The 24697-nt window shown below is 54.2% G+C and overlaps 1 protein-coding gene across 4 annotated transcripts; it reads left to right on the forward strand.

Annotated features, from left to right (window-relative positions):
• Nucleotides 1-3334: 3334 nt before the first annotated feature.
• Nucleotides 3335-23719, forward strand: GATA3 (GATA binding protein 3). 4 transcript variants are annotated; one of them, XM_047741987.1, is made up of 6 exons: nt 3335-3424; nt 5029-5668; nt 8067-8603; nt 14024-14169; nt 18520-18645; nt 22535-23719. In XM_047741987.1, exons 2-6 carry the CDS (start codon nt 5428-5430, stop codon nt 22817-22819), a joined length of 1335 nt encoding a protein of 444 aa, XP_047597943.1. In that variant the 5' UTR covers nt 3335-3424; nt 5029-5427; the 3' UTR covers nt 22820-23719. The 4 variants fall into 4 exon arrangements, with proteins under 4 accessions (XP_047597943.1, XP_047597945.1, XP_047597942.1 ...); XM_047741989.1 differs by lacking the exon at nt 3335-3424 and adding an exon at nt 4358-4583 and having other exon boundaries at nt 14027-14169; XM_047741986.1 differs by lacking the exon at nt 3335-3424 and adding an exon at nt 4360-4583.
• The last annotated feature ends 978 nt before the right edge of the window (nt 23720-24697 follow it).

The raw sequence follows: 24697 nt of genomic DNA on the forward strand, positions 1-24697 counted from the left end.
CGCCGCGAACCGGGCTGGTGTGGGGCGCCGGCGCCGGCCTCGGCACCTCTGGCCCCCACTTCCTCCCCAGACGTACAGCAACCGCGGCCGGTTCACACCATTTTTATTGACCGATCGCAGCCAAGGAAGATTGATCGAGCTGGAGTGGGAAAGGACTTCTCCTCCCCCCAAGCCCCGGCTCGCCAGGGCCTCGGGGCCGCGCTCCAATTTCTGGCCTTCGCTGCAGCTCTGCGCCCTCCCTGCCCCCAGCCCCGCAGGTTCCCGGCTTCATTTCTGTCTTTAACTGCGCGGCCGGGTCCGCCCAGGCCGGCGCCGAGGCTCCGGGGGGAGGGACGCGGCGTCGCGGCCCGGCTCCGCTTCTTTCTCGCCTGCAAATATTTGCTGCCTCGCTGGAAATCCGACTATTTCGCGCGCGCTCCGCTTGCAAAGTCCTTAAGTAAACACGCTCAAATGACCGCCCCAGGCGGTCCGAAGCACGCTCACTCCCCCTGCGCGCCGGATTAGTAACTTTATGACTTCGACCCCGAGGCTCGGCTCTCCGGTTGTCCTCCGCGGGCAGCGCGCGGGCGCCCGAGGCCGCTTCTCCCGGCACCTCGGCCCCGCGGAGCTCGCCTGGATGCGCCGGTCGCCAGGCTCGGGTGGGGCACGCTGGCCGCGTGGATCTCCGCTCTCTGGGTCCTGCGACCCCAGGTCGAGCCTGGGGGCACGCAACTCCCCTCTGCGCCGCGGGCTCCGGTTCCTTGGCGGGACTGGGTGTCCCACTTCCTTCGGGACGGAGCCTGGGCAGCCTCGGGAGGGCGGATGGGAGGGACCTGAACTTGGGCATGTGTCTAGGGGGGTGTGTGTGGGTCCCAGCTTACCCCGACCGGGGAGAGAAAGTTAGGTTCCACTTCTTACCCTTTCCCCAAGAGGGCACACACACCCCACTCAACTTGACGCCTGCAGCAGCCGCCTCGAGGCCTGGCGTTTCGGATAGGCCGCACTGGCTCCCGCCGCCCCCGCAGGGCCCTGGGCCCGGAATCCTGAGCCCCGGCCGGGGGCTGCGCTATGGCTCGCTCCGCTCCGGGACGCTTGCCCCCAGGGTCCCGGGCATCCAGGCCGTTCGACAGTCCCTTACCCTGGTGAGGGAGGCCTCGCGCCCTGCAGGAGCCCAGGGCCCCGCAGCGGCGGCGGCGGCGGCGAGATCCTCCTGGGTCTCCTCGCTTCCTCCACCGGCGCTGCGCCGGCTGCTCCCGGGGAGGCGGGGGGCACTCGCTAGACCGGGCCCGGGCCGGGCTTCCTGGGGAGGGGGCCGTCAGGGCTGCTGGAGGGCGCTGAGGCGTCTCTGCAGGAGGCCAGGATCCCAGCTTTGCGGGCTACGGCCGAGGGGGAGTCTGGACCACCTTTCCCCCCCTTCTCCCGGCCTCGAGCCCCCTCCCCTCCCCCGCCCGCCCCGGGAGGAGGAAGCCCGGCCTGCATTTGCCGGCGGGGCGGGTCAGGCCGGCGCCTGGCCTGGCTCAGACCCCCGCAGCCCGGCTCTCCGCCTCAGGCCACACGCTTCAGCCTCTCTCCGGCCTGGCTCCCTCCCTCCCTGCTTCCCCACGGATCCCGGGACAGACCTCGGCCCTCCCTCCCCTGTATCCCCCTCCCCTCCTTTTCCCTACCCACCCCCCTTCTCTGCACTCCCGGCTCTGGGGCTGGGCCCGTGACGTCAAACCCAGTGTGGCGTCGGCGAGACTGGCCGGCGCGGGCCATCAAAAGAGCAACGTCCTCTTTCCCAATTACCCACTGTCAGTCCGGGAACAGGGGCGGACCGGCTGGGAATTAAATGTTAAATACCCCCTACAGGCTGGCTCCATTACACCGGGCATCCAGCCGCAGCCCCCCACGCCTCTCTGCCAGCTTCAAACCATCCAGACCCAGGGCCTTCGAGATCTTTTATTTTTCCAAGGTGTGGGGAGCGGGAGGAGGCGGGGGTGCGGGAGGACTCTCCATCGCTGTGCCGCCCGACTCGGTGCTTTTAATTAAAACGAATAGTGCCCGGCCCCCACGTTCTGTGCCTTATCGGAGAGGGGCCGCACCGCACGGGAAGGCCTCGTTCCTACAAATATTTCCCCTTTGTCTTTTAAAATTGTTCTAAGCTCACAAGTTAACATTTTCAGGTCCTGGCGTCAGCAGTTTTTTTTTCTCCCGGGGACGGCTCCCTTTTTCCTTTTCCCTGGCTTCCAGGTCTCGGGCCAGAAAGCCACGTTTGGGATTCCCCGCGTGACTTTGAACCGGGGTCCGGGTCTAGCGTCGCCTCGTCCGGGGCTGACGCGCCAGGGAGCGCTTTTCTTTCTTTTCTTTTCTTCAACCCCCCCCTTCCATCCTTCATCTTAATCTCGGGGACTTTTAGCAAAAATGTGTGCGCGCTGGTCCGTCCTTGTTTATGAAGCGGTTTCCGGTGGATGGTAGACAGAAACTAAATAATTAAAAGGTCTGGAGAGCCCCGTGAGCAGCAGGAGAGGCTGGCAGCTAGGCTGGCTCTAGAGAGAAGTGGTCAGAGTGAAAAGAAAAATCGATGCTTCTTTACTGGGCCGTCCTAATAAACGGGAACTAAATGGGCTCAGGAGAAACGTGGGGGGAGAGCAGTGCGTGCATGTGTTTAATTTTAGGAATTTTCTTCCTGTCCCGTATCTAGAAACTCAACCCTGATTTCTAACAAACATCAGATTTAAGAAGACGGAGACTCAGGAGAAGCTCCAAATCCAAGACCGGGAGGACCCACGTTGCCACTACTCTGAAATAAATTTTACTAATCTTCCTACAAGGATTGTGTATTAAAACAAGACATCTCTCGCCCCCCACCCCAACACATACACCAAGTTAGGCTGAATATTGATGATTTTCCTTGAGCGCATGAAAGGAATCCTCCAGAACTTACTTTTAGGGACGGTCTCTTGTATTTCGACTTTTTGTATTTGTAGGGAATTTAATGGGGGAGAGGAGCGAAGAGGGAATGATGGCTTCAATTCTAATGAAACCCTAAATCCAGCTGTTAGTACCGTCCGTGGGATGGCCTGAGAGGGAACCCGCACGCTCCTTGCACACAGTGCCCGGGGGTGAGCGGAGGGTGGAACCTGAGTTTTCCCTTCCCGCCTGACCCCTGCTCGCCCCGGCCGCGTTTTCGGGACCGGCGGCTGCAGGAGCCCGGGCGCCGCTAGGGGATGCAGTGGCTCAAAGGACCAAGCGAGGCCGGGGAGGTTGGAGCCCGCGGGGCCGGCCAATCGCGGCCCGGCCACAGCCTCGCCCGCTGATTGGCCCCTTCCCGTCCCCGCCCCGCGGGCCCCGCCCTCTCGCCGGGGCTTCTGGAGCCGCGCCCCCTCCGCCCGGGGCTGCCGGGCCGAGCCGGGCCGAGCGAGTCCCGGGAAGGTCGCTGCTGTCCTGCCCGCCGGCGGGGATGGGGGTAGGTGGAGGGGGCTGGTTCCCCGGCCGGGGAAAAACGCCGGGAGCCAGAGCGAGTAGGGCCCTGGGCGGGGTGGAGGGAAAAGTTGGGTAACTGGAAAGAAGCCCCGAGTGCGTTCTTTGCAACCGCTCCCGCCCTGCTCGGGGGCTGGTGAGCGTCTCTGTCCCCCCTTCATTTCCTTCCATCCCTGCTGCCCCTCGAGTGAGAAGCACGCACCGATGACAGACACCGGGTCCGGAAGGGACAGCTGCGGCGGCGGGAACGTCCCTCCGAGGGGCTCGTGAGCACAAAGGCCGGGGAAAATGTTGACAGCGACCGCCCAAGTCCGGCGGACGTTCCGGGACGCTTCCCTCTTGCCCCAGCCCTCAGTCCCTTAGGCAATTCTCTCCAGAGACAAATCTCAAAAGGACTTTGGCCTTAAAAAAAATTTTTTTTTTCTGATCAGTTTTATTTGCACATAGCCCCAAATCAATAACCTCCCCAATACCCTGGACTGAGTCTAAAAACAGTTTCCTTGTGCTGGTGGTCGTTGGAAGTCTGAGACAGAAAGGCCGCCTGTGGAAATGGACTTTATGAATGGGGCAGGCCGGTCTCCCCCGCGCGGAATCAGCACCCGGGTCGGAATGAATTGGCAGGAGCGGGAGCCACATTTAAAGGGCCAGAGCGCGAATTCCCTACTGCCCGCCCCCTCCGCCCCGAACCCCTGGGGCCTCGCCCACCAGCCCCGCCGCCCCTCCGCCCGGGCAGCCCTCCGCGGCGCCCCCCTTCCGCTCAGCGGAGGGGCGGGAGCAGGGGCGGAGGGGTGCAGGGGGGTGAGGTCCTGGAGCGGGTTTGGGTTGCAGTTTCCTTGTGCTGGTGATCCTGTCCCCTCCTCGCCAGCGCCAGGCTCCTCCCCCTCGGCGCGGATGACACTAGAACCTCCTTAAGTTGCGTCGCGCCACAGCTGTCTGCGAACACTGAGCTGCCTGGCGCCGTCTTGATACTTTCAGAAAGAATGCATTCCCTGTAAAAAAAAAAAAAAATACTGAGAGAGAGAGAGAGGAAAAGAGAGAGAGACGGAGAGCGCGCGCGACAGAGCGAGCCACGCAATCTGACCGAGCAGTTTCTGCTCTCCCAGGTCGTACGCCTCCTCCTCCTCCTCTCTGCTCCTCGCTACCAGGTTGGTACTGGCAACTTTTTTTTTTTTTTAAGTTTGACTTTTTTTTTTTTTTTTTTTTCCTTGCTCCATTTGGGAGGGCTTTAAAACACTTTCAACTTAGCCCTCCTCTTTTGGAGAGTTGCTGGAGGCCTGGAAGGCAGGTCCCGGGATCGCTGTCCCTGGGGGTGAGGGGGAGCTGTCGGCCGAGCTGCAACCGCTCAGCGGGTGCAGGGCCCTCGGGAGGGACGGCCCGGCTGCCGGGGATGGACCTGGGAGTCGTTCCCTGGGCGGCCGCGTCCCGGTTGGCCTCGCTCGGGAGGAGGCGTGCGCGTGTGCGCGTGTGTGCGCGTGTCCTGGGTGCGCGGGCGCGGGGCCGGGCGGCTCGAGGGGAGGTGGTGCCACTTCATAAACTCAGGTGCTCAAGTACTCAGGAGCTCATCCAGGTCTCCCCCTCTCTCCTTCGCAGGTGACCCGAGGAGAGCCTCAGCCTCGGAGCCGCTGAGGGAGCCCCGGTGCAGAAGAGCCTCCCTTGCAGAATTCCAGCCACCTTCGCTCGCCCTCCCCCCTTTTAGGACTTGGTCCCCCTTTATCCTTCCGTACCTATTTTTTGGAATTTCTTTTTTCTTCCCCTTCTTCTCTTAACTACTGCTTACAGATTTTTTTTTTTTTTAAATCTCCTTTGCTTACTTTTCCTTCCCAGCGTTCCCATTCCCCCACTGAAAACAAATCATTAACCGACCCCCGCCCCTCGGACGGCAGGAGCACCTGCAGAGCCTCGGAGCCCCCCGATCCTCCAGCCCGACCGCCCTCCCTCTCCGCGCGCGGGTTCCGGGCCTGGCGAGAGGGCGCGAGCGCAGCCGGGGCCATGGAGGTGACGGCGGACCAGCCGCGCTGGGTGAGCCACCACCACCCCGCGGTCCTCAACGGGCAGCACCCGGACACGCACCACCCGGGCCTCGGCCACTCCTACATGGACCCGGCGCAGTACCCGCTGCCCGAGGAGGTGGATGTACTTTTTAACATCGACGGTCAAGGCAACCACGTCCCTTCCTACTACGGAAACTCAGTGAGGGCCACGGTGCAGAGGTACCCTCCGACCCACCACGGTGAGTCCGCCCGGGGCGCCGGGACCCCCCGCCCAGCCGCCGCCGCTCCCCGCCGGGTCGGGGAGGCGGGGAGGGACGAAGGGGTGGGGAGACCCAACGAAAGCCCCCAAGTGCCGTTCCTGCTACAATTCAAAAAAAATTGGGGCCCGGAAATGGGCGAGGAAGCAGCCTCGGTCGCCGCGAGAGTGTGTTTTTCAAAAGTCGCAGCAGGCGTCTCCGCGGCGGCTGTGCCCGGGGCCTGGCGCTCACCTGGCAGGCGCCCGACTGCAGCCCTCTCTCCCCGCGCGGCCGCAGGTTCGGGGGGCGGGGGCGCCTCGGGCTCACGGGGCTCCGGGAGCCGAGCCTCTGCTTCTGCGGCTGCGGCTCCGTGGGCCCGCAGGCGGCGCCGGCCGAGCCCGGCTCGGGCTTGGGTCCTTCGGAAAGGGCTTCGCTCCCCCAGTTATCCTGGAGTTCTTTCTCGGGGTGGGGTGGGGGGCTACTGCCAGCGTGCCTCAGTTTCTTTTTTGGGCACATGTTCAGAAAGGCCCGAGAGAAATTTAATCCGCATCCCTGTTTCTTTTCTTTTCTTTTCTTTTGACCTTTCTCCGAAGCTAGTGCATTTGGTTCCTGGGCAGGTCTGGTACCCCTTGGCTCTGAGGAGTGACATTCTGGTACTTGAAGGGGTTTGGGTGGGGAGGCTACTGTGTTAAACGGGAGATTCCCGGCTGCATAGAATTTTCCTGCGTCTTGGCTTTTAGGTTGCCGCATTCCCTGCTCCCCCCAAACCTTGCCTTACTCTCTCCTCTGGCCTACCACAGTCCCCTGAGGCTCTCAAAGAAGATTTAGGATCCAACGGGGTTCCTTTCTTATGTGGGAGCGATTCCCACATAAGAAATAAAAGTTGTCTTTTCTTTTCTTTTTTTCCTTTCTCTTTCACCTTTGAATAGTTTCGCCGCTTTCTAAAAGGTTAAGAACTCCAGCCTTGTGCAGTTAGGGGGGGAAAAGCTCTAAGATTTCCAGCGTAAGTGAGTTCCTAAAGAAGAAACAGAGGCACAATCTCAGGCAGAGAAAATGGGAGTCTCTCCTAGTCTGGGCGACTGAGGTCTTCCTTGGTCCCCCTACTTAGAGCCTGCATTGGCGACGCGGGTGACAGAGCCCCTCGCGGCAGGCGTCCTCCGCCCTGCTGTCACCAGGTTTTAAACAATTGTTTCTGCGAATGGGGCGCTCTTTGCCCTCCTTCTGTGCAGATCAGCAGTTAAGTGGAAATGCGGTAGATGCAGACTTAATATTATTTACTATACTACTTCCTGCATAACATTGAATCTTGACCCTTGGCGTTCAGAGAGCTCTCCTTCCCCCTCCCCTCCCCTTCCTCTCTCAAGATTTTAGTTTCAGTATTGTTCTTCATGGTTAAATAGAATGTCAGATGCTGAGGCAGGTAGTGGATTAAAAGATCAATAAGTGTGTGGATTTGCACTTAAAGTCTGCCTGGGCCCCTCTCAGGGTGAGTGGACGTGCCTGAGTCATGGCCATCCGAAAACTGTGTCTTTTGAATGCTCTGGGGAGTGAAAGATACATGTCAACAGGGATTTTGTGTCGCAGGGGCTCAGGTGAAAATTCTCCAGTGGCACTGCTGACATCCCAACTTTGAGGGCAAATTTGGGGTTTACTTTATTTTCCTTCTGTAGGATTTGGAGGGTGAAAAAGGATCTAGCCTTGGAAACTTCCTCCAACAGTCTGGGTGATTAAAAGGTCCTTGCAAATCCCAGTTCAGGCCTTGCAAGTTATGAGCAAGCGCTGAAGCAGGGTTACTGGAAAGTAACCCCAAAATGCCCCCTCTCCTCCCTTCCCTGTGAGCACCCTCCTTCCTGCCCTGGGCCTTGGGAGTGGGGCCTCTCTCCGGGTCCACGTCTTTTCCCGGTGTGGAGCGGTGGTTTGGCCAGGCTCGCCCATCAGGCCTCATTATTCACAGCCCACTCTTATCAGCCTGGCTGGGATCAGGTCTGGGGTGGGGGACTCTGGGCCATTGAAGGAAACCAATAAATCAAGTCAAGTTCCAGAAAGGGACCTCTGGGATGCCGCTTAGAAAGGGTATCTAGAGAGACCAGATATGCCCAGGGGCTCTCTCCACTCCCTCCAAGCATCTCTTGGGTGTCAGACACAGGCCCCTAATCCTGCTGGATTTGATGGGACCTTCGTGTAGGAGACACAGGTGTAAAGTGCGTGCTGGCCAAGGTGCTCGGGCCAGCCTGGGGGAAGGAGTGGGCCTGCTCTGGGTTCCAAGGTGTGTTTGGGTCTGGGGACCCCAGGCAGGGGGAGGACCCCCAGGTGTGTCTGAGGGCCACCGAAGCGGCTCTCACTAAGCGGCTCTCACGGGCATTTCTCTGTCCTGTCTCCCCACAACCCCTTTCCCGCGCAGGGAGCCAGGTGTGCCGCCCGCCCCTGCTGCACGGATCCCTGCCCTGGCTGGACGGCGGCAAGGCTCTGGGCAGCCACCACACCGCTTCGCCCTGGAACCTCAGCCCCTTCTCCAAGACGTCCATCCACCACGGCTCCCCGGGGCCGCTGTCCGTCTACCCCCCGGCCTCGTCCTCTTCGCTGTCGGCGGGCCACTCCAGCCCGCACCTCTTCACCTTCCCGCCCACCCCGCCGAAGGACGTCTCCCCGGACCCGTCCCTGTCCACCCCGGGCTCGGCCGGCTCGGCCCGGCAGGACGAGAAAGAGTGCATCAAGTACCAGGTGCCGCTGCCCGACAGCATGAAGCTCGAGTCCACGCACTCGCGGGGCAGCATGACCACCCTGGGAGGGGCGGCCTCCTCGGCGCATCACCCCATCACCACGTACCCGCCCTACGTCCCTGAATACAGCTCTGGACTCTTCCCGCCCAGCAGCCTGCTGGGGGGCTCCCCCACGGGCTTCGGATGCAAGTCGAGGCCCAAGGCGAGATCCAGCACAGGTAGGAACCTTCTCCGCCGCCACCCCCCATCCCCCCAAACTCTGGAGCCTTTTCTCCTCTTCTCACCTCTCCCTTCTCCTAAATCCAGGGCAGGGAGGAGGGAGCCGAAGGCTGGCCCCTCAGGGGAGCTGGCTGGTGTTCCAGACCCTTCCGAGATTTGATTTCTTCCCTTTCTTCCAGCAGGGCGAAAGAATGAGGTGTGTCCTATCTCATTCCAGTCCTCAGAGCCGAGGGGAAGTGGGATCTAATTTACCGCACCCCCCTCCATGAACTGGGGAAGGAAAAAGACAAACAAAAACAAATTACCCTGTCCTGCCTGCCTGGGGACCTTTGGGTTCTGCCAGTAACCTTTAGTCAGTTTCCAAGACCAAATGGAAAGCCCAGGGAATAAATCTTTAGTGTTTAATGCTAAAACGAAACCTCCTTAAACCTAAACAAACGGGTCCCTCCTTTGACCCCCCTGGCCTCTGTGGCCTTCTGCCTGTTCTTCTGGGCTCAGCTCCGTGGGGGTCATGCAGGCAACAGAGGACAGCCCTTTACACAGACAGCCCTTTACACAGCCCATTACACAGAAATAAAGCATGTGTATATTTGGGGGTGTGTGTGTGGAAAGCAGGACCCTGGCAAAAGCAGCACACGTATTCTTTGCGTGGAAGAGGGGGCTGTCACCCTAAGGGAGGTGGGCTGTGTCCAGGGGAAGCTGGAATGAAAATCAAAAGCCCAGGGGGCCAGTCACCTGTGGTGGCAGCACAGACCCAGGGCAGGAAGGCGGCTCAGGACCTCTTCCTCGACTGATCTGAAGCCAGTGGAGGTAGGAAGGACAGAACGACGTTCCCTAGGTGTGGGTCTCCGCGTCCTCTGCCCATCCTCTCTCAGAAAAGCACCCCCTGTCTAAAAGAGCGGGGTGTCTTTAATCTCTGGCTGTAGACACGCGCTTTAAAAAAAAAATAATAAAAGAGGCAACACCCAACCCACACAAAATATTTTAGCTTTCAAAATAAAATAATCCATCGCCAGTGTTGCTTCTAATCAAAGGAGTCGGGAGACCTTGGGATTCTTCTCTCAGATGAGGTTTAGCTATAGTTTAAAAGATTATTTTTCAAAGATTGTTCTGTCTCCTTGGGTGGGTCCATTTCGAAGTGGGTCTGTCTGTCCTGGCTCATTCCAGCGTGTCACCTCTGCCCTCTATCTATAGAGATCCTATATACAAAGAAGTGGTGAAAATCACTTGTCTTTTCTGGGTGGGACGAGCCGTCTTGAAACCCGGGCTAGCAAAAACCCAGGTTTGAAAAACTTCCGAGGGGGGGCTCTGGGAGCCCAGTGACCATGAGATCAGTTTTCAGGGTTTTTTTCCAGGGTGACATTCACTCCGACTGCCTGGGCAGGACTGTCTCTATTTAGTTGATATGTTTGAGCTAATCCAATTATTTTCAGACTGCCGCACGCGACAGTTGCATTGTTTATCCCGCGCCAGGAACTTTAATAGAGTCCGGATGCGGTTAGGCTGACAGAAAAACTCAGACCTGCATGTTCAGTACATGAAAGTCGGCAGAGGGAGAGGGAGGTAGGCTCGCTGGTGGAGTCAAAGAGAAAGCAAGAGGAAGGGAGAACAGGCAGAGGAAAGTGGCCCGGCTGCCTCATCAGGGGGCTGGGCTTGGGCCTGGAGTGGAGGGTTCCGGAGAAGTGGGGTTCACCTTGGCTCAGAAAAGCGGGGATTAGATCAGAGCTTGAGGACTGATAGCAAAGAGAGCAAACCGACGCATTTCGCATTTCGAGCTAGCGATGGGATTTTTTTTTTTTTTAAAGTTCTCTTTTCTGGTAGCGCAAAGTTTTTTTTTTGGGGGGGGGGAAGATCGTGGTATCTGAGGCTGGGGTGGTGGTTTGAGTGGGGGAGGGGACAGAACGACTTTTCCAGAGCCTCTGGTTTCTCTCCCCACTGGGGGCACACCTTTGGCCTTAGGCTGGTCTTTTCTGAACTTTCACTCTTTCCTCAAGCCCCTGAACACTTGGGGCGGGTGGGAGGAAGAGCTGCACTTACCCTAAACCGGAACCAGGAACACCTATGGGCCTATTGTACTTTTTTTTTTTTTTTTTTACTTTTTATATATTATTATTATCTTGGTAGGTGGGGAGAGGAGAGAGGACATTGCAATATGGCTTTTTTACTTCCTCCTTCTTATTCCTTTCTCACAGTCAGAAACCCCAAGGCTGCACACCTGGGCAGCCAGGGAGCTGGGACTTTTGGGAGTGTGGGAGTGGGGAGGAGGGTTTCTAGACCTTTCTAGGTAGAGAGGGTGGAAATGGCAGCAGTTCTTCAGGGAGTTTTCTGGGGTTTAGTGGTTGCTTTTTTTTTTTCTTTTTTTCTTTTTTTTTTTGAACTCTGTGCAAATGTATTTGCTGAAGGTGGAAACGGGAGAAGAGAGGGTTGTTGCATTTTGAAGGAACGGTTGAAGCAGTGGTTAGGGTACCTCGTGCTTTTCTAACGCCAGGGCTGTCAGCGCTGGGTCTCCCTCTACAAACAAAAGACAAAGGCTTTTAGCGAAGGGCCCTTTCTTGGCTCCCCCACAAGACTCCTCTGGCTGTGGGCGTCTCCCCCCACCTTCCCCTCCGTAGACTCGGGCCCAGCTCCGACTCCTTCCAAGCCAGCCCAGGTCTCAGAATTTCAGCTGGAGACCAGGGGGCTGGGGGTGTGTTTGAAAATGGCTGTCGAATGTCAAGAGGCCTCACGGCTCTGTGGTTCTTGTCACCTAAGAGAGAGAGGTCTGTCTGAGCAGCTCACACCAGGCAGTGAGCGAGCAGAGGGAAGGAAACCAGGAGAGTCAGGGCCTCCATTGGGAAAATTGGCTGTTTGCTGAAGTCACAGACTAGAGGCAACAATGAGACAAGAAAGAAAAAAAAAAAATAAGAAAAAGCCAGACAAGGCAATCGCAAACTTGCAGAGTGAATCAAGACAGAAAATTGCTCTAGTGTGCGGAGCCTGGCTGAAGAGGCAACCGTTGCTAGCCTTGAAGGTCCCCCAGAAAAGGAAGCTGTCATCCTCCCCACTGGCTGACAAAGGAGAGGAAATCAGACTAATCGCGTCAGGCCGGGAGATCCCCCAGCCCCCGGTGCCTAGGAGCAGGGCTGCGGGCAGGCCGCAGCGGGGACTCCACCCGGAGCTGGGGCTCCGGGAGGGGAGGGGAGGGAGGAGGGGGCCAGCGAAACCTCTCCCCAGCCCTCCCTGCCCAGCAGGAAAGGGACAGAATGACAAGGGACCTGAGAGGACTCTATCTTGGCCGGATGGGGAGTGGGCCTGCCGCTCCCCAGGGCCAGCACAGGCCGGTGTCATTGCCCCCAGAAGGGGCCGACCCGGTGCCTGCGTGGGGCACTGGGACTGCAGGGAGGGGGCGCCTGCCCGCCCCCTTGGCTAGGCTGCAGGAGGCACCTTCTCGCCCACTCGCCCTTTCCTCCTTCCTCCCTGCCTCCCCCTCGGCCAAGGCAGTAGGCTTCCGACTCCAGCATCGGTGTAATATGGTCCCAAGACTTTTCAAGGACAGTTAGATCCTGTTGGGTACCCGAACCCGAACGTGGTACCGGGCTCAGTAGCGCCCGAGTTTGGGGAGAACGCCAGTGGTTCAGTGGCTCATGGCAGGCTCTCTGTGGACCCTGGGTTGAACAGCTTTCTAGAATTGGTGGGGAAAAAATACGTATATCTATATACTTAGATATAACTCTTTACAATCTTTTTTTTTTATTTTTTAAAAGGAAAGTGGACAAAAACTAGTCAGCACCATTATGAACTCCAATGTCAGACAAAGTCCTCCATTTCTAAACATCTTTTTCCTTCCCCAGAACCTGTCCCTGGAGGAGAAAAACAAAATAACCCAAGCTTATAGGTGTGAACCCCCCACATCCTTCATACTTGGCCTAGGATTTCCAAAGGCCAGACAGGTCCCCACACCAGCCTTGTGCTCCCGCTGTAGGGAGTCCTCCAGATTCCCAAACAGCCTGCCCGTTCTCTTCCTCCATTCTGTCTTCTGGGTAGTTTAGAATTAGCTGATTAATCTCATAAAACGAAACAACCCTTAGGGGCTCATCTTTGTCCCCTACCAGCCTCCCAAACCTCCCAGCTAGCACCCCCCAGAGAAAGTGAAACCCTCTCCCCGACTCCTCCTCTTGGGAGCTCCTGGCTCCTGCAAGGGTCTGGGGTGGGGAGCAGGGGTGGGGGGCGGAGGGGAGGGAGCTCCTCCCAGTCTGGCTGGGTTGGCAGAGATGCCAGTACAGGCCCGCCTGGAGGGGAAGGCCCCCCAAGAGCTGGGCAGGTTCTCCCAGAAACTGTCCTCTCTTCCCTTCTCCCGCAGAAGTTGGAAAGAAATCAGTGAGCCAAAATCCCCCGTGGTGCTAAAATGGTATTTTGAGGGATTCTCTCCAGGAGCTTTTCCCTCCGGAGTTGGGTCTGGGTCATTCTCCTGCCCCCGGACTGAACCGGCCTGGCCGGTTTTTTGTTTATTTTGTTTGTTTGTTTTTTTGGAAAAAGAGCAACTGCAGGAAAGCCTTGGTTAATGAGCCCGCTGACTTGAGAGGTCGCCCCCCCCCCCTTTTAAATTGGCTTGTTCTTCCCTCTCGCCAACATTTCCAAGCCTATTTCCCTCCAACACCTCTGGGCTCGGTCCAGCTGGGGTCCTACTTTGCCTTCAGTGTCTGTCACAGTGGCTGGCAAGTCATAGAAGACCTTGGCCTTTTCTAGAGAGAGAGAAAATGTGGTGGGGGGATGAGTGGGGCCCCGCTGGGTCTTCGTCTTTATTTGCCAGCCAGGGACATTTCCGGTTTTATTGGAAGTCAAATCTAAAACCTTGGGTCTTCAGATCAATCAGCCCATTGACCAAGTCTGTTCATCGATTTGTTATCTGTTGGTCTCTCCAGCCGTGTATTCATTCCTCTTTCCTCTCTCCCCATCCTGATCGGCAGGATTTAATCCATCTCTATAGACAGACCCCACGGTGGTGGTGGGGACACCTTCGTTTTCCCTTGAGGGCCCCGGAGGGGAATGTTTTGCTTTGCCACAGTCCAGGGCTTAGCCTTTTCTCAGGGAACTATTTCAAGTTGCAATCTGCCTTCTTTCTTCCCCCGGTGTACTTGATCTTCCCCATCAAGTCAGGCCGGCCCCCGAGCAAGGTTGTGCTGCTGTTTATTCATGAGCTACTTCTTGGGGCGGGAGCTGGGCTTGCGGGAATGGTTAAGCTATGACAGGGCCAGAGGGTGGCTCTTCCCCACTTGGGCACCACCTTAAGGGAGGTGGGGGGTGTGTGGGGGGTGGGAAAGTTCCCCAATAGGGGGAGCAGAGAGGGGGAAAAAAAGGTCCCAGTTTTACTCTCATTCCCTCCTTCTGAGTGCCGTCAGTGTTCCTTCCCTAAGTGACTGCTGTGTGGTCTTGTTTCCAGAAGGCAGGGAGTGCGTGAACTGTGGGGCCACCTCAACCCCCCTGTGGCGGCGGGATGGCACCGGGCATTACCTGTGCAACGCCTGCGGGCTCTACCACAAAATGAATGGACAGAACCGACCCCTTATCAAGCCCAAGCGAAGGCTGGTGAGTTCTCCAGAAACACAGATCCACCATGAACCATTGTGTGTTTTTAATTTCCTCTCTTCAGGAAGGAGAGCGTTCTGCAGGAAATTGGCAGGACAGCTCAAAATCATGTCAGCTTGCTTGGGATCCTTCCCCCCTCCCCCCTTTTCTTTTCTCAAATTAGAGCTACAGAAAAGCTCAACTCTCTCTCCTTTTTCCCCTTCACATTTCCTAAGTCACTTAACAAATTTTTAAGGGTGCTGGTTTTTTGGTTATCGAACCTCTAATGTGTTTGCAAATAGAGAGCGGACCAGAGTAAGTGAGCTCAGATTCATTGATAATCGGAGAAATGTGCGCAGATGCAGGTACCAGGAACCATCTAGAACATGTCCCTCAGTGGCAGGCCCCCCGAGGAAGTGAGCAAGGCTCAGTGCCACGGAGGGGTCTCCCTGTGCCCATGCTTTAAGATTGATGGGGCCAATTAGCTGAGGTTCACTAGCAGCAGCCACTGAGTCTAGCTGAGTTTTTCTTCTTTCCTGGTCTTAAGGATGGAGGATTTTCCACAGCTCACGCCTTTGGGGAGAACTGTGGGATTCCTGTCTTGCCTCTTGGTCTCATGTAACGCTTGGTCCTATTTGCCCCTCGAGTCACTATGCAGAGGGTGATGGTTTTAATCCCCTCCTTCTTTCTTTCTCAAACATCTTGACCCCTGGGAGTACTTGAGCAATTTATAAGGAAGACTAGAAGGAGAAGTCCATTTGTGAACTTGTCTTTGGAACCTCAGGCTCGGACTGAAAAGCAAGTGTGTATAACAGGCAAATAAAAGCAGGCTTTTGGCAAAAGATAACCCTAACCACAGTTAAGAGATCAAAATGCTTTTTGTGCTGATGACATTCACCAAGTAGAGAAGAGAGGAGGGGAATTTCCCCATGCAGATTAGTGGATAAAGCTGCATCCATCAGATTGGGAGGGGGGAAGGGGGAGGACGGAAACAAATCCTCTGGATTCTTTTTAAAGAATTATTTGTCATCTCCATCAGATTTGAGTGCAACTCAACACCTTTCACATCCTTTTCAGAAGAAGGAAAAACTTTCTAGGGATGGAAGTGCCCACGTGACTTTAATTTCTGGCAATCCTCGGTCTCCCTGGCTTTATTCCTTCTGATCTTTGCCCCCTTCTCCAGCGCTCTCAACCTCCCCCTCTGGTCCCCCTGCACTTGGGTATTTTTTTTTCCTTTCTCTCATGTGCAAAGCTAACTTCCTAGGAAAAAGCTGCCGGATATCTGAGCACTGGAGATAACTCATAAACAACAACTCAGCTTCCCCAACCTAAACATCAAGATGTTTGAACATATCAGAACAAGTGTTTGAAAAAAAAAAAAAAAAGAAAAGAAATGGCTGGAGGTGTTAGCCCAGAATGAATATGATCGCACCACAAAAGAATGTTCTGAATCTCCCAAAACTGGCCTTCGTAAAAAAAAAAAAAATAAGAAGAAGAAGAAAGAAGGAAAGAAAGAGGCAAAGAAACAGAACTGACAACAAAAACTTTCTTGTTAAAATATGTCTTGGTACCATCCTATAATTGGGCTTTTTTTTTAAGGTTAAAAAAAGAGAGAGAGAGAGAAAAGAGGGTGTAAAGCCTCAGACAATGGGCTGGTTGATGAGCAAGTGTGTATTTGACATTTTCTTGGGGTTTCTTCTGTCTGGGCAGACTGCATAGGAGGGCTCTACTTGCATTTTATGTAAGTCTGTCTTCATCTACCTTTCATAAGAAATCTCGAAAACTGAGTAATATTGCTTTGAATTCAGAGTTCATTGGCTGTCACATTTTCAGCTGTCTTTTCTTTCTTACTCATCTGTCCTGGGTGGTTTTATATTTTTAGTTCCACAGAATTCATAGGCTCCATAGAGCTGCTCAAAACACATTCAGGATAGTTGTTTATTATTATTACTATTACTATTACTATTATTTAGCCCTTAGCTATGTTTGCTTTCTGAGTACCTGGAACTTTCTTTGTCTCTTCCCTGTATTTCCTCTTCCTTCCTGCCACCCCTGCCTCCCCACCTGGCTATTTTGCCTGGGCCGGTTGGCTCATTTGCTGCAGACCACCCAGCCCACCGTGTAGCCCGCCCCTCCAGAAGATGCCTGTCTACCCTCAAGAAACTCATGCAGGAAACCAAAGACATGACCGGAGAGGAGATCCCTAGAATACTTTTTTCCGAGTCTTGCCAGGGTTTTCGTCCCCATGACAGCTAGCCCGTGTCGAGCTTGCTTTATGAATGTGCTCTGTCTCCTGCTCGTGATCCAAACAGTGTGGCTTGGAGAGGTTGTGTAAATTTGCATCGAGTCTGTAGACCGGAGATATACTCCGAGGCCGCTCGTATTTACGTTACTGTCAATATACTGAGAAGGGCTGCACCGGGGACCCCCTTTCTTGGAGCTTAACTTTTACCGGCTGGCATTATGCGCTTGTAGCGCGCGTTTGAAGTTGCTGAGCTGGGAAATCCATGGGCCACGTAGATATTAACCAACTCTATCTCAGTATCTGTTTTCAATAGAAAAGCGCAGGAAGATAATAATAATGACACGATAACATCGTTGTCAGAATCTTCAAGCACTGATTCTTGGTATCGTTCTCCTCCCAAGTGCATACAAGGGAAAGTTAGTCTGGCCTCTGCTCCAGGGTTCCGAAGGCAGGTAGGCACAGGCATGTAGGGGTCAGAGGGGGCGGCCCTGGGCTCTGGGGAGCGGTTTCCAAGATGGACAGCCAGAAAGTAGGACTTTGTCAATGATGACAGAGAAGAGCTGTTTTAACCGCCCAGTTTTTTTTAGAACACAGAGAATACAGAATACCACCCCCAGTCTAATAAATAAAAGCCACAGCTTAGCCCTTTAAGCTTGCAGGAGTCAGGAGACTATCAGTGGCACAGTTTAGTGGTTTGGTTTGAAGGGAAGGGAATTAGCTTTGTTCAGAACGGCCACGAGGTTGCCCGTGTCTGGCAGCTTCGGGTGGGTGGCCTAACTTTTGGCTTGATGAAATATTGACAGAAAAGCATACGACGATCCCTCTAGTTTGATCTCAGACTTTTATAAACATGGTGGAATTTTCTAGATCACACATAGCTGACTTCTGGCTCCTCCTCTCACCTTTGATAATAATATTTGAGCCCAGAGTCGGGGAATTCTTCTTTAGCAGTTAAAATTGTCTTTACAGGTTGGGGAGAGAGGGGAGGTGTTCATAGAGGTATACATTAAAAGGGACCCAACTTCCTTTTCTTCGGAAAGTGCTTGAATTTACCTCTTTCTCCCCCTTAAAGCATGGACGGAGAGAACAGCACTCTCGTAACTTGAAGTGCTTCAAAAAGTGAAAGAAAAATCTCCCTCTTAAAGGAAATGAAGTCAGTGACACAATCAAATAATTAAAATTCAGGCTGAGCCTGACATCTGACCTACCACTCTTGGGCTCAGTGAACGGCAAATAGGAAATACCTAATTTCACGAAGGTGAAATGAGATGAGAGCAGGATGGGGGGAGGGGGCGGGTTCCTGCTGATTAGCAGAATTCTCCCTGCTTTTCAGCTGGGCTCATGACCTGAAAGCCACCCAAGGAGGACGGTGGCGTTCACCAGGATGTACCAAGCCCGCAAGGACTGGGCCCTTAGTTTAGGGCTGCGGCAGATTTCCTGGGAGTCTAGCTCATGAAGGATGTCCTGCTTGGTGCTTCCTAAGTGGCCTGTCCTGTGGCGCGTGCCCCCCCCCCCGACCCCCCAACGCACACAGGTTCGGACACTCTCCCACCAGGCGGGCTCCCTGATCTCTTTCGAATCAGGCATTTGTTATCTGGGAGCTGTCGAATGCTCTGGGTGTTTGGGTTTGCTCTCCCTCTGCTGTCAGTGTGTCCTGACGGCCAGCGACCTCGTTGAGCCTTGATGTTCTTGGCAGTTGCCCTTGCAAAAGACCTCCTGGGAGTCCGGTGCCCAGGGGTACCGAGAGCCCGCAACCGGGGGTAATTCGGAGTTGCGACCCATTCAAGGTAAACATCCGGCCAGGTGTGCTGGCCGAGGCTCGGGGGACCATTCGCTCAGGGCGGTGGCGTTGGTTCTCTGAGCCTCCCGATTCCGCCCCGTAGAGTGGCAGGCGAGATTCCGGCCCCTTGACGACCGAGTGACATGCTCCAATGCCAGGGAATCGGCTGCACGTTTCTTCTTGAGGATCTTGAATACTTTCATGTGGGCCACTGGCTAGTTTTGATTTCAGTGCTGATTCTTTTCTTTTTCTTGTTGTAAGTGTGTCTCTGTGGTTCTGAAGACCCATTTCTCAATTGTTTTGGTTTTGCCCCCTCTCGCTCGCTCTCTCTCCCCCCGACTCCCAGTCGGCCGCAAGAAGGGCAGGGACGTCCTGTGCGAACTGTCAAACCACCACCACGACGCTCTGGAGAAGAAATGCCAACGGAGACCCCGTCTGTAATGCGTGTGGGCTCTACTACAAGCTTCACAATGTAAGTGTCCCAGACCGGACCTGCGTCATTTCTGGGGGTGCCTGTGAGACGGGGTCCCCGGCTCTGGGTCCCCTTCTCCATTGTCTCGTGCTCCCTTAGGCTAGATAACAGGTCTCGGAGCAGCAGCATCCGAGGGGACCTACCCTGTCCCCCGTGGCGGTGCCGAGACGGGACAGTATGGGGCCGAGGACGACCCTGCGCCCCAGGTCGGTGTGGACAATGCCATGATGCGGCGGTCCAGTGCCTCAGTGGGGTCTCGCCGGGGCTTTCCAGTCTTCCCTTTGGGAAACCCTTATAGTTCCATGTTTCCCTGCAGTTGGAAGTTTTTTTGCAAAAGAGGGAATGAGAGCAGGCAGGGGAGGGGAGGTGAGATGTGGAGAGGATTGAGTGGAGTTGTGTGTGCGGCCCATGCCGTGCTGAGATGGGGCAGGTCTGTCGCCAAAGGGAACAGTCTCACATGACCAGACCTGAGAAAGTTAAATGGACTTTCTGTATAGAAGATGGGGAATGAAATGTCTGGCAGATGTCCTCCAATGTCTCTGTCCTCACCAGCCGAGACCAGAGGGGAGCAGCCAAATGGGGTTCTCGTACCAGGGAAGAGAAACTCTTGCGTCCCTTTCTGCATCATCTTTGCAGAATGACAATTGCCAGCTCGTCTCCTGAGCGTAGCTGTGTTGTTTCTAATCTTTTCATGGGGGGGGGGTACGTTTTGTAATATCTTTACGTTCAAAACAAAAAAGATCGGATGTTCTTTTGTTTGCCTGAAATAACTCCAGCTGACAGGTCTTGACCTAATGAGGCCTGAAGTTTAATTCATCCCTAAGAAGAAAATGGCCATTTCCCCCTCTTTCTGTCTCTCTCTCTCACTCGTCTCTTTCCTCAGGTTCTGCTAGAGTCCCTTTGCCAATCTGCCCTTGGCAAAGTCTGGGGCATGAACGGGGAAGAGACTTTTTTCTGGGGGCTGTTCTGGCAGGAACTCGGCTCACCCACCCAGGAATACCCACGAATCGGGAGGAGGCTCTTCTGGGTAGATTTTTTGAGTCACAGGAGAACTTCTTGAGGGCGATCCCAGAAAACTCATCCTTCTTTGCCTTTTGGGACTAAGTTGCTGCCGTGTCCAGGGACCCCGTGACACTCCTGTCCCTGCTTTCCATGTCATCCCCTCTTGCCATGGTCCCTGTGTGATGCCCAGCCTAAGGGAACCGGTCTTCCTGGTCACTGTCTCTTGATTCTCAGACTGTAGCATATACCTGTTTATCAGCAGGGAACCCCGGGTTCCATTTTCGCTTTGGGGAATTTACTTGCTCCCTGCGGTGGAGAGAAACAGATCCGTGATTACAATCCGGAAGACTTGGGGCATCAGCGTTTTAGGGCTACCCAGCCATCGGCGCAGCCTCTCCCGATTGTTTTTGGCTGTAATTTAAGGTTTTCAAAGAACTTTCAAGTTACTTGATTACATTCGAGCCTCGGATAGTCCTGCGATGCCGACAGAGCAGAAATTATTTTATTTCCGTTGTACTTGAAGGCGTTATGACTCAGAGCATCGACTAGCTGGTGCCAGCGGACGTGCTGTTGGAGTGGAAGAGCCGGGCCTGACTTCAGAGCAGCCCAGGCCTTCCGAGGAGGTCAGGCAGGCGCGTGAGGACCCATAGAGACTGGGGGAAAGTAAACACTTTCTCATCTCAGCATGTCCCAGAGTTCAGTTCAAAGTCAGGAGCCGGCCGCGGCTGCATATAGACGTTTCGTTCCACTTCCCACAGAAACACAGGAACGTGGGGAAGTTCACCAGCCGTAAATTTCTCAGACTGCTTAGCCATGATGAGATGCGGTCTCGATTGTCTGATCTAAGGAAGGTTCGGAAGGATGTCGATTTCTCATCAGATCTTCACTGCTCCCTCCCACCCTATTCTTTACTCGCTCCCAACTCGGTGGCTGGGCTCCAGCGATTGGGAGGGGACCTGCTCCCCAGTTAGGAGCGGTTTTCCTGTCTTCTCTGGTTTACCGAGACTTCACAAAAGGAGGGAGTTTAGGTGTATCTACCAACGGGAGATCATCCTCAATGAACATTCTCATTGCATCGTGTTTGCTTGTGCCCATCTGGAGACCTGTGTGTGTGTGCTATGAGTTGGTTCCTTTCTTCTTATCTGGGTGTTTCGATAACTACCTATCTCCGGATCAGTGTAGCTAGGTGGTGTGGAGACTAGTTATCTGGGTTCTTGCGGCTATCTGTGTAACTAGATATTATATTCAGATATCTGGCTGTGTGTATCTGGATCTCCGTCTAGACATTATCTTGGGGGAAGATTTGATGTGACAGTAGATTCCTATCACCTTTGCAGGCTGCCTCTTTATCTTGATTGTCACTTTGAAGAAGGAACCCTGAGATGTTCTTTTGGCAGTGACCTTCCAGCCCTTCTACCTTCCTGGTATAAGAGGGAACTGGGTCTCAGCTCTGGCATGTGGTTCTGTACCTCTCTTAGCGGTGACCTCTCCCAACCCAACCCCAGGAAGCCGTGTGTCTGCTGTTCCCAGAAGTGTTGGTGGCAGCCCTTTTGCTCTTGGGTACTGGCTTCTGTCTTCCTCAGCTGTGCTTTTCTACCTTGGGGAGCAGACAGGTAGATCCTGGAGCCAGGAGAGCCTCTTCTCTTCCTCCACTCTCAAGGATGTGGGTGGCAGAGGATGCTTTTCCCCAAGGAGTCGGGAATGATCGGGACCCTGACATTCCCTCCTCGAGCTGGTTTGCCACATTTCCCTGAAGTGTGGCCAGGTGCGTGGTTTGCCGTATGGGGCACTGTCGGCCATCAGGGTGCCTCCCATTCTGACTCATTGTGGGGAGTGATCAAGGCTTGCTTTGTAAAGTCCCCCACTTGATTCTACCCAAATACATTTTAAAAACAACACAGACAGAGGCTTCTCAAAAAGAGAGAGAGATGCTGTGCTGTCTCTGGTGCGGAAGACTAGTTCAAGACTTTCAGAGTCAGGCCCTTGCTTGTCTCTTTCCTGAGCTCACTCCTGCTCTCTGATTTTCAGGATGAAGGTGCTGTCTTACCAGCTCAGTTCTACATGCCTCTGAGTGCTTAGCAAGGACTCGGCCATGGGTCGGTGGGCCGTTTGGCTGGTTCGGGGTGCAGAGTCAGAACTAGGCAGAAATCGCAACTTTCAGTCATTGCTCGGTTGCTGTGACGGGGGCGAGGGACCACTTTCTGCAGAGACACACTGCGTTGAAACATGGCCCTAGAATATATGCTTTCCAGGGGAGGATTTTCACAGCACCCATTACTGCAAGAAAGCCGGGCAGAAGACTGATAACTTTGGAGAGGGACGGAGCCCTAGTCTCTCCAGGCCCAGGGACTTCAACTCTTGAGGCTGATCGCATTGGCAGTGTTTTCTTGGTCCTAGCACTGATTTCCAATGAGGGGACACGATGTTACCTCCCTCTTAAAGACTCCTTCCTTGCCTCCATTCTTGTGAAGTATTTGAAGGAGATTCTAATGGAATCAGACCAGTTATGACATCTTAGTTACTGGAGAAATGAGGTTGTATGGGGCGGGTCTCTAGCATACGGTCCTTGGGAACACAGAGATTCCAGAGGCACATTTTCCCCAAAGTAATTGATGTAGATGAACATAATTAACACCCTCTGTGTTGGAACTCCTCACTGGTGATCTCTTGACGGCCGACCGAGAGCGGCTGGAACTTGGCCGCAGAACCTGCAGGCCACAGGGTCCCCGGGAAGGAGACAGGAAAGGGTGGGGGGGAGGAAGGGGCCCCTGAAAGCAGATCCCCAGTGTGGGGCCGTCAGAGCAGCCGTGCTAAGGGGGTAAAAGCCTGTGCCCTTTCGGAGCCAGCCAATAAAGTAAAAAAAAAAAAAAAATTGATCTTTGTTTAGATTAACAGACCCCTGACCATGAAGAAGGAAGGCATCCAGACCCGGAACCGAAAAATGTCTAGCAAATCCAAAAAGTGCAAAAAGGTGCATGATACGCTGGAGGACTTCCCCAAGGGCAGCTCGTTCAACCCGGCCGCCCTCTCCAGACACATGTCCTCTCTCAGCCACATCTCCCCCTTCAGCCACTCCAGCCACATGCTGACCACTCCGACGCCGATGCACCCCCCGTCCAGCCTCTCCTTCGGACCTCACCACCCTTCCAGTATGGTCACCGCCATGGGTTAGAGCCGCTACTCGACGCTTCCAGGCCTCCCATCGAGAGTCCCTCCAGCCCCTCCCACGTGCATTTTTGCAGGAGCAGTATCATGAAGCCGAAGTCCCACGGATCTATGTTTCTGAAGGCAGAAAGCGAAACGACGTTTGCCACTTTCGCAGAAGAGCTCACTGTGCTGTGTTCTCGATCACCGAATCTGGATCCCATTTGTGAATAAGCCATTCAGACTCATGTTCCCTATTTATCAGGGTCTCTCTAGTGCTGTGAAGAAAAAAAAAAAAAGAAAGAAAGAAAATAAACCACGCCGAACATTGCATATAACTTATATTGTAAGAAAATACTGTACATTAGACGAAGACGTTATCGCATCTGGGTAGCTGTAAGAAAGGCATGAAGGACGCCAAGAATTTTAAGGAACACGGGGGAAATAAAGTGCAGAAATTAAGAAGAAACTAGGTCTGCTCCTCTCATGGATGAACCGCCAGTGTCAATTCCTTGCACTGGTCGTGGTCCTTGGATGGATTAAAAGGAAAAAAAAAAAAAGCAAGAAAAAAAGAAAAAAGTCATAGGCAAATCATTTGTTCAAAGCGGTGGGCCTCTGTCTGGAAAATTCTGTCAGTTCTGGGCAGTCAGTGTGGCCACTCACGCACGCACGCATTGCCATCGAGGGGGTCCAAGAGCCTCGCTCAGGCCTCCCCGCTTTGTGAACAAGTCCCTGTAATTGTTGTTTGTATGTATAACTCAAAGCACCAAAATAAGAAGAGATGTAGATTTATTTCATCCTATTATACAGACTGAACGGTTGTACAAATTTATTTACTGCTAGTGTTAAGAACTACTTTCTGTTTTCATATTTTCCTTCTCTCTCAATTTTTTGGTTGAATAAACTAGATGACCTTCAGTTGACCTAAGGTGGTCTGTGCTCCGGAGGGCTTCTTTTCCATTTTGTTTTTTGATGATATTTATTAACTAGCTTCTAAGGGTACAGTGGCATCTGTCTCTTCCCTCACGCCTCCCGCAGCCCAGGCTGTCAGGGAAGCAAATGTATGAGCGCCCGCCGTGCATGCCAGGGACCTCGGCCAGACAGACGGGGTCCTGAGAGCCACCCGCCAATTGTCAGCGCCTGTCGTGTTCTGTGTTAGTGATCACCGCCTCCCATGCAGTCTGTTGGAATACTAGTGTAAAAATTAAGCGCAGATATCTTCAAACAACCAAATAACATTGTTATCAAAGCGGGGGGGGGGGCGGCCAGGCTCTTAGAGAATCTGGTAGCTCCCGATAATTTAAAAACAAAACCCAAACGGGAAGTTATTCACTAGGAGATAATGCAAACGTTGATTCCTTTGGGAAGCCGGGCATCTTTGGAGCGCTGTCTGCAGCCTGGGGAGCGGGGAGCGGGGAGGCCGGGGAGGGGGGAGTAACTTCTGTGCCCCCTTCTGTATCCCTTGTGAGCTGTAGCCCCTGTCCTGCGGCCCGAGCAGCCAGGTCTCCTTGCAGGGGCAAGGGGGACCATTCCCTCGCGGAGATCCCGGGCGGACTGCGGATGATGGATTCCCCGCGCTTCTCTCTGCAAGAGGTCAAGGAGCTGGGCCGGTGCCTGAGATCATCTCTGTGCTGCTTTTCTACTGTCGAATTGAATATCACCGCAGTGGAGGGTTTGTTGGCATGTTTGCGACACACAAAATAACCGTTTTTGTAACTTATGCTGTATAGTTTCCTTTTACTCTGTTGACAGAACGTGTAACCCATGGCGCACATTTTAAAATCTCTGTTAAATCGCCTCTCTGCTTTCTTAGCAAATATTTTAAACCTAAAGCTAAATGTTGAAATAAAGGAGTTAGAGACTGAACTGACACGCAGACGGAGATCTTACTGGCTCCTGATTCATG

The sequence above is a fragment of the Lutra lutra genome, chromosome 8 (genome assembly GCF_902655055.1).
Source record: "Lutra lutra chromosome 8, mLutLut1.2, whole genome shotgun sequence".
NCBI classification, from domain to species: domain Eukaryota; kingdom Metazoa; phylum Chordata; class Mammalia; order Carnivora; family Mustelidae; genus Lutra; species Lutra lutra.

Bases quoted from the DNA above. Each gene is read 5' to 3' on its own strand.
- GATA3 (XM_047741987.1), top strand. From the start codon at position 5,428: ATGGAGGTGACGGCGGACCAGCCGCGCTGGGTGAGCCACCACCACCCC. The intron at 14,170-18,519 runs GTGAGTTCTCCA...CCCGACTCCCAG, and splicing joins TCAAGCCCAAGCGAAGGCTG to TCGGCCGCAAGAAGGGCAGG. The intron at 18,646-22,534 runs GTAAGTGTCCCA...ATCTTTGTTTAG, and splicing joins TCTACTACAAGCTTCACAAT to ATTAACAGACCCCTGACCAT.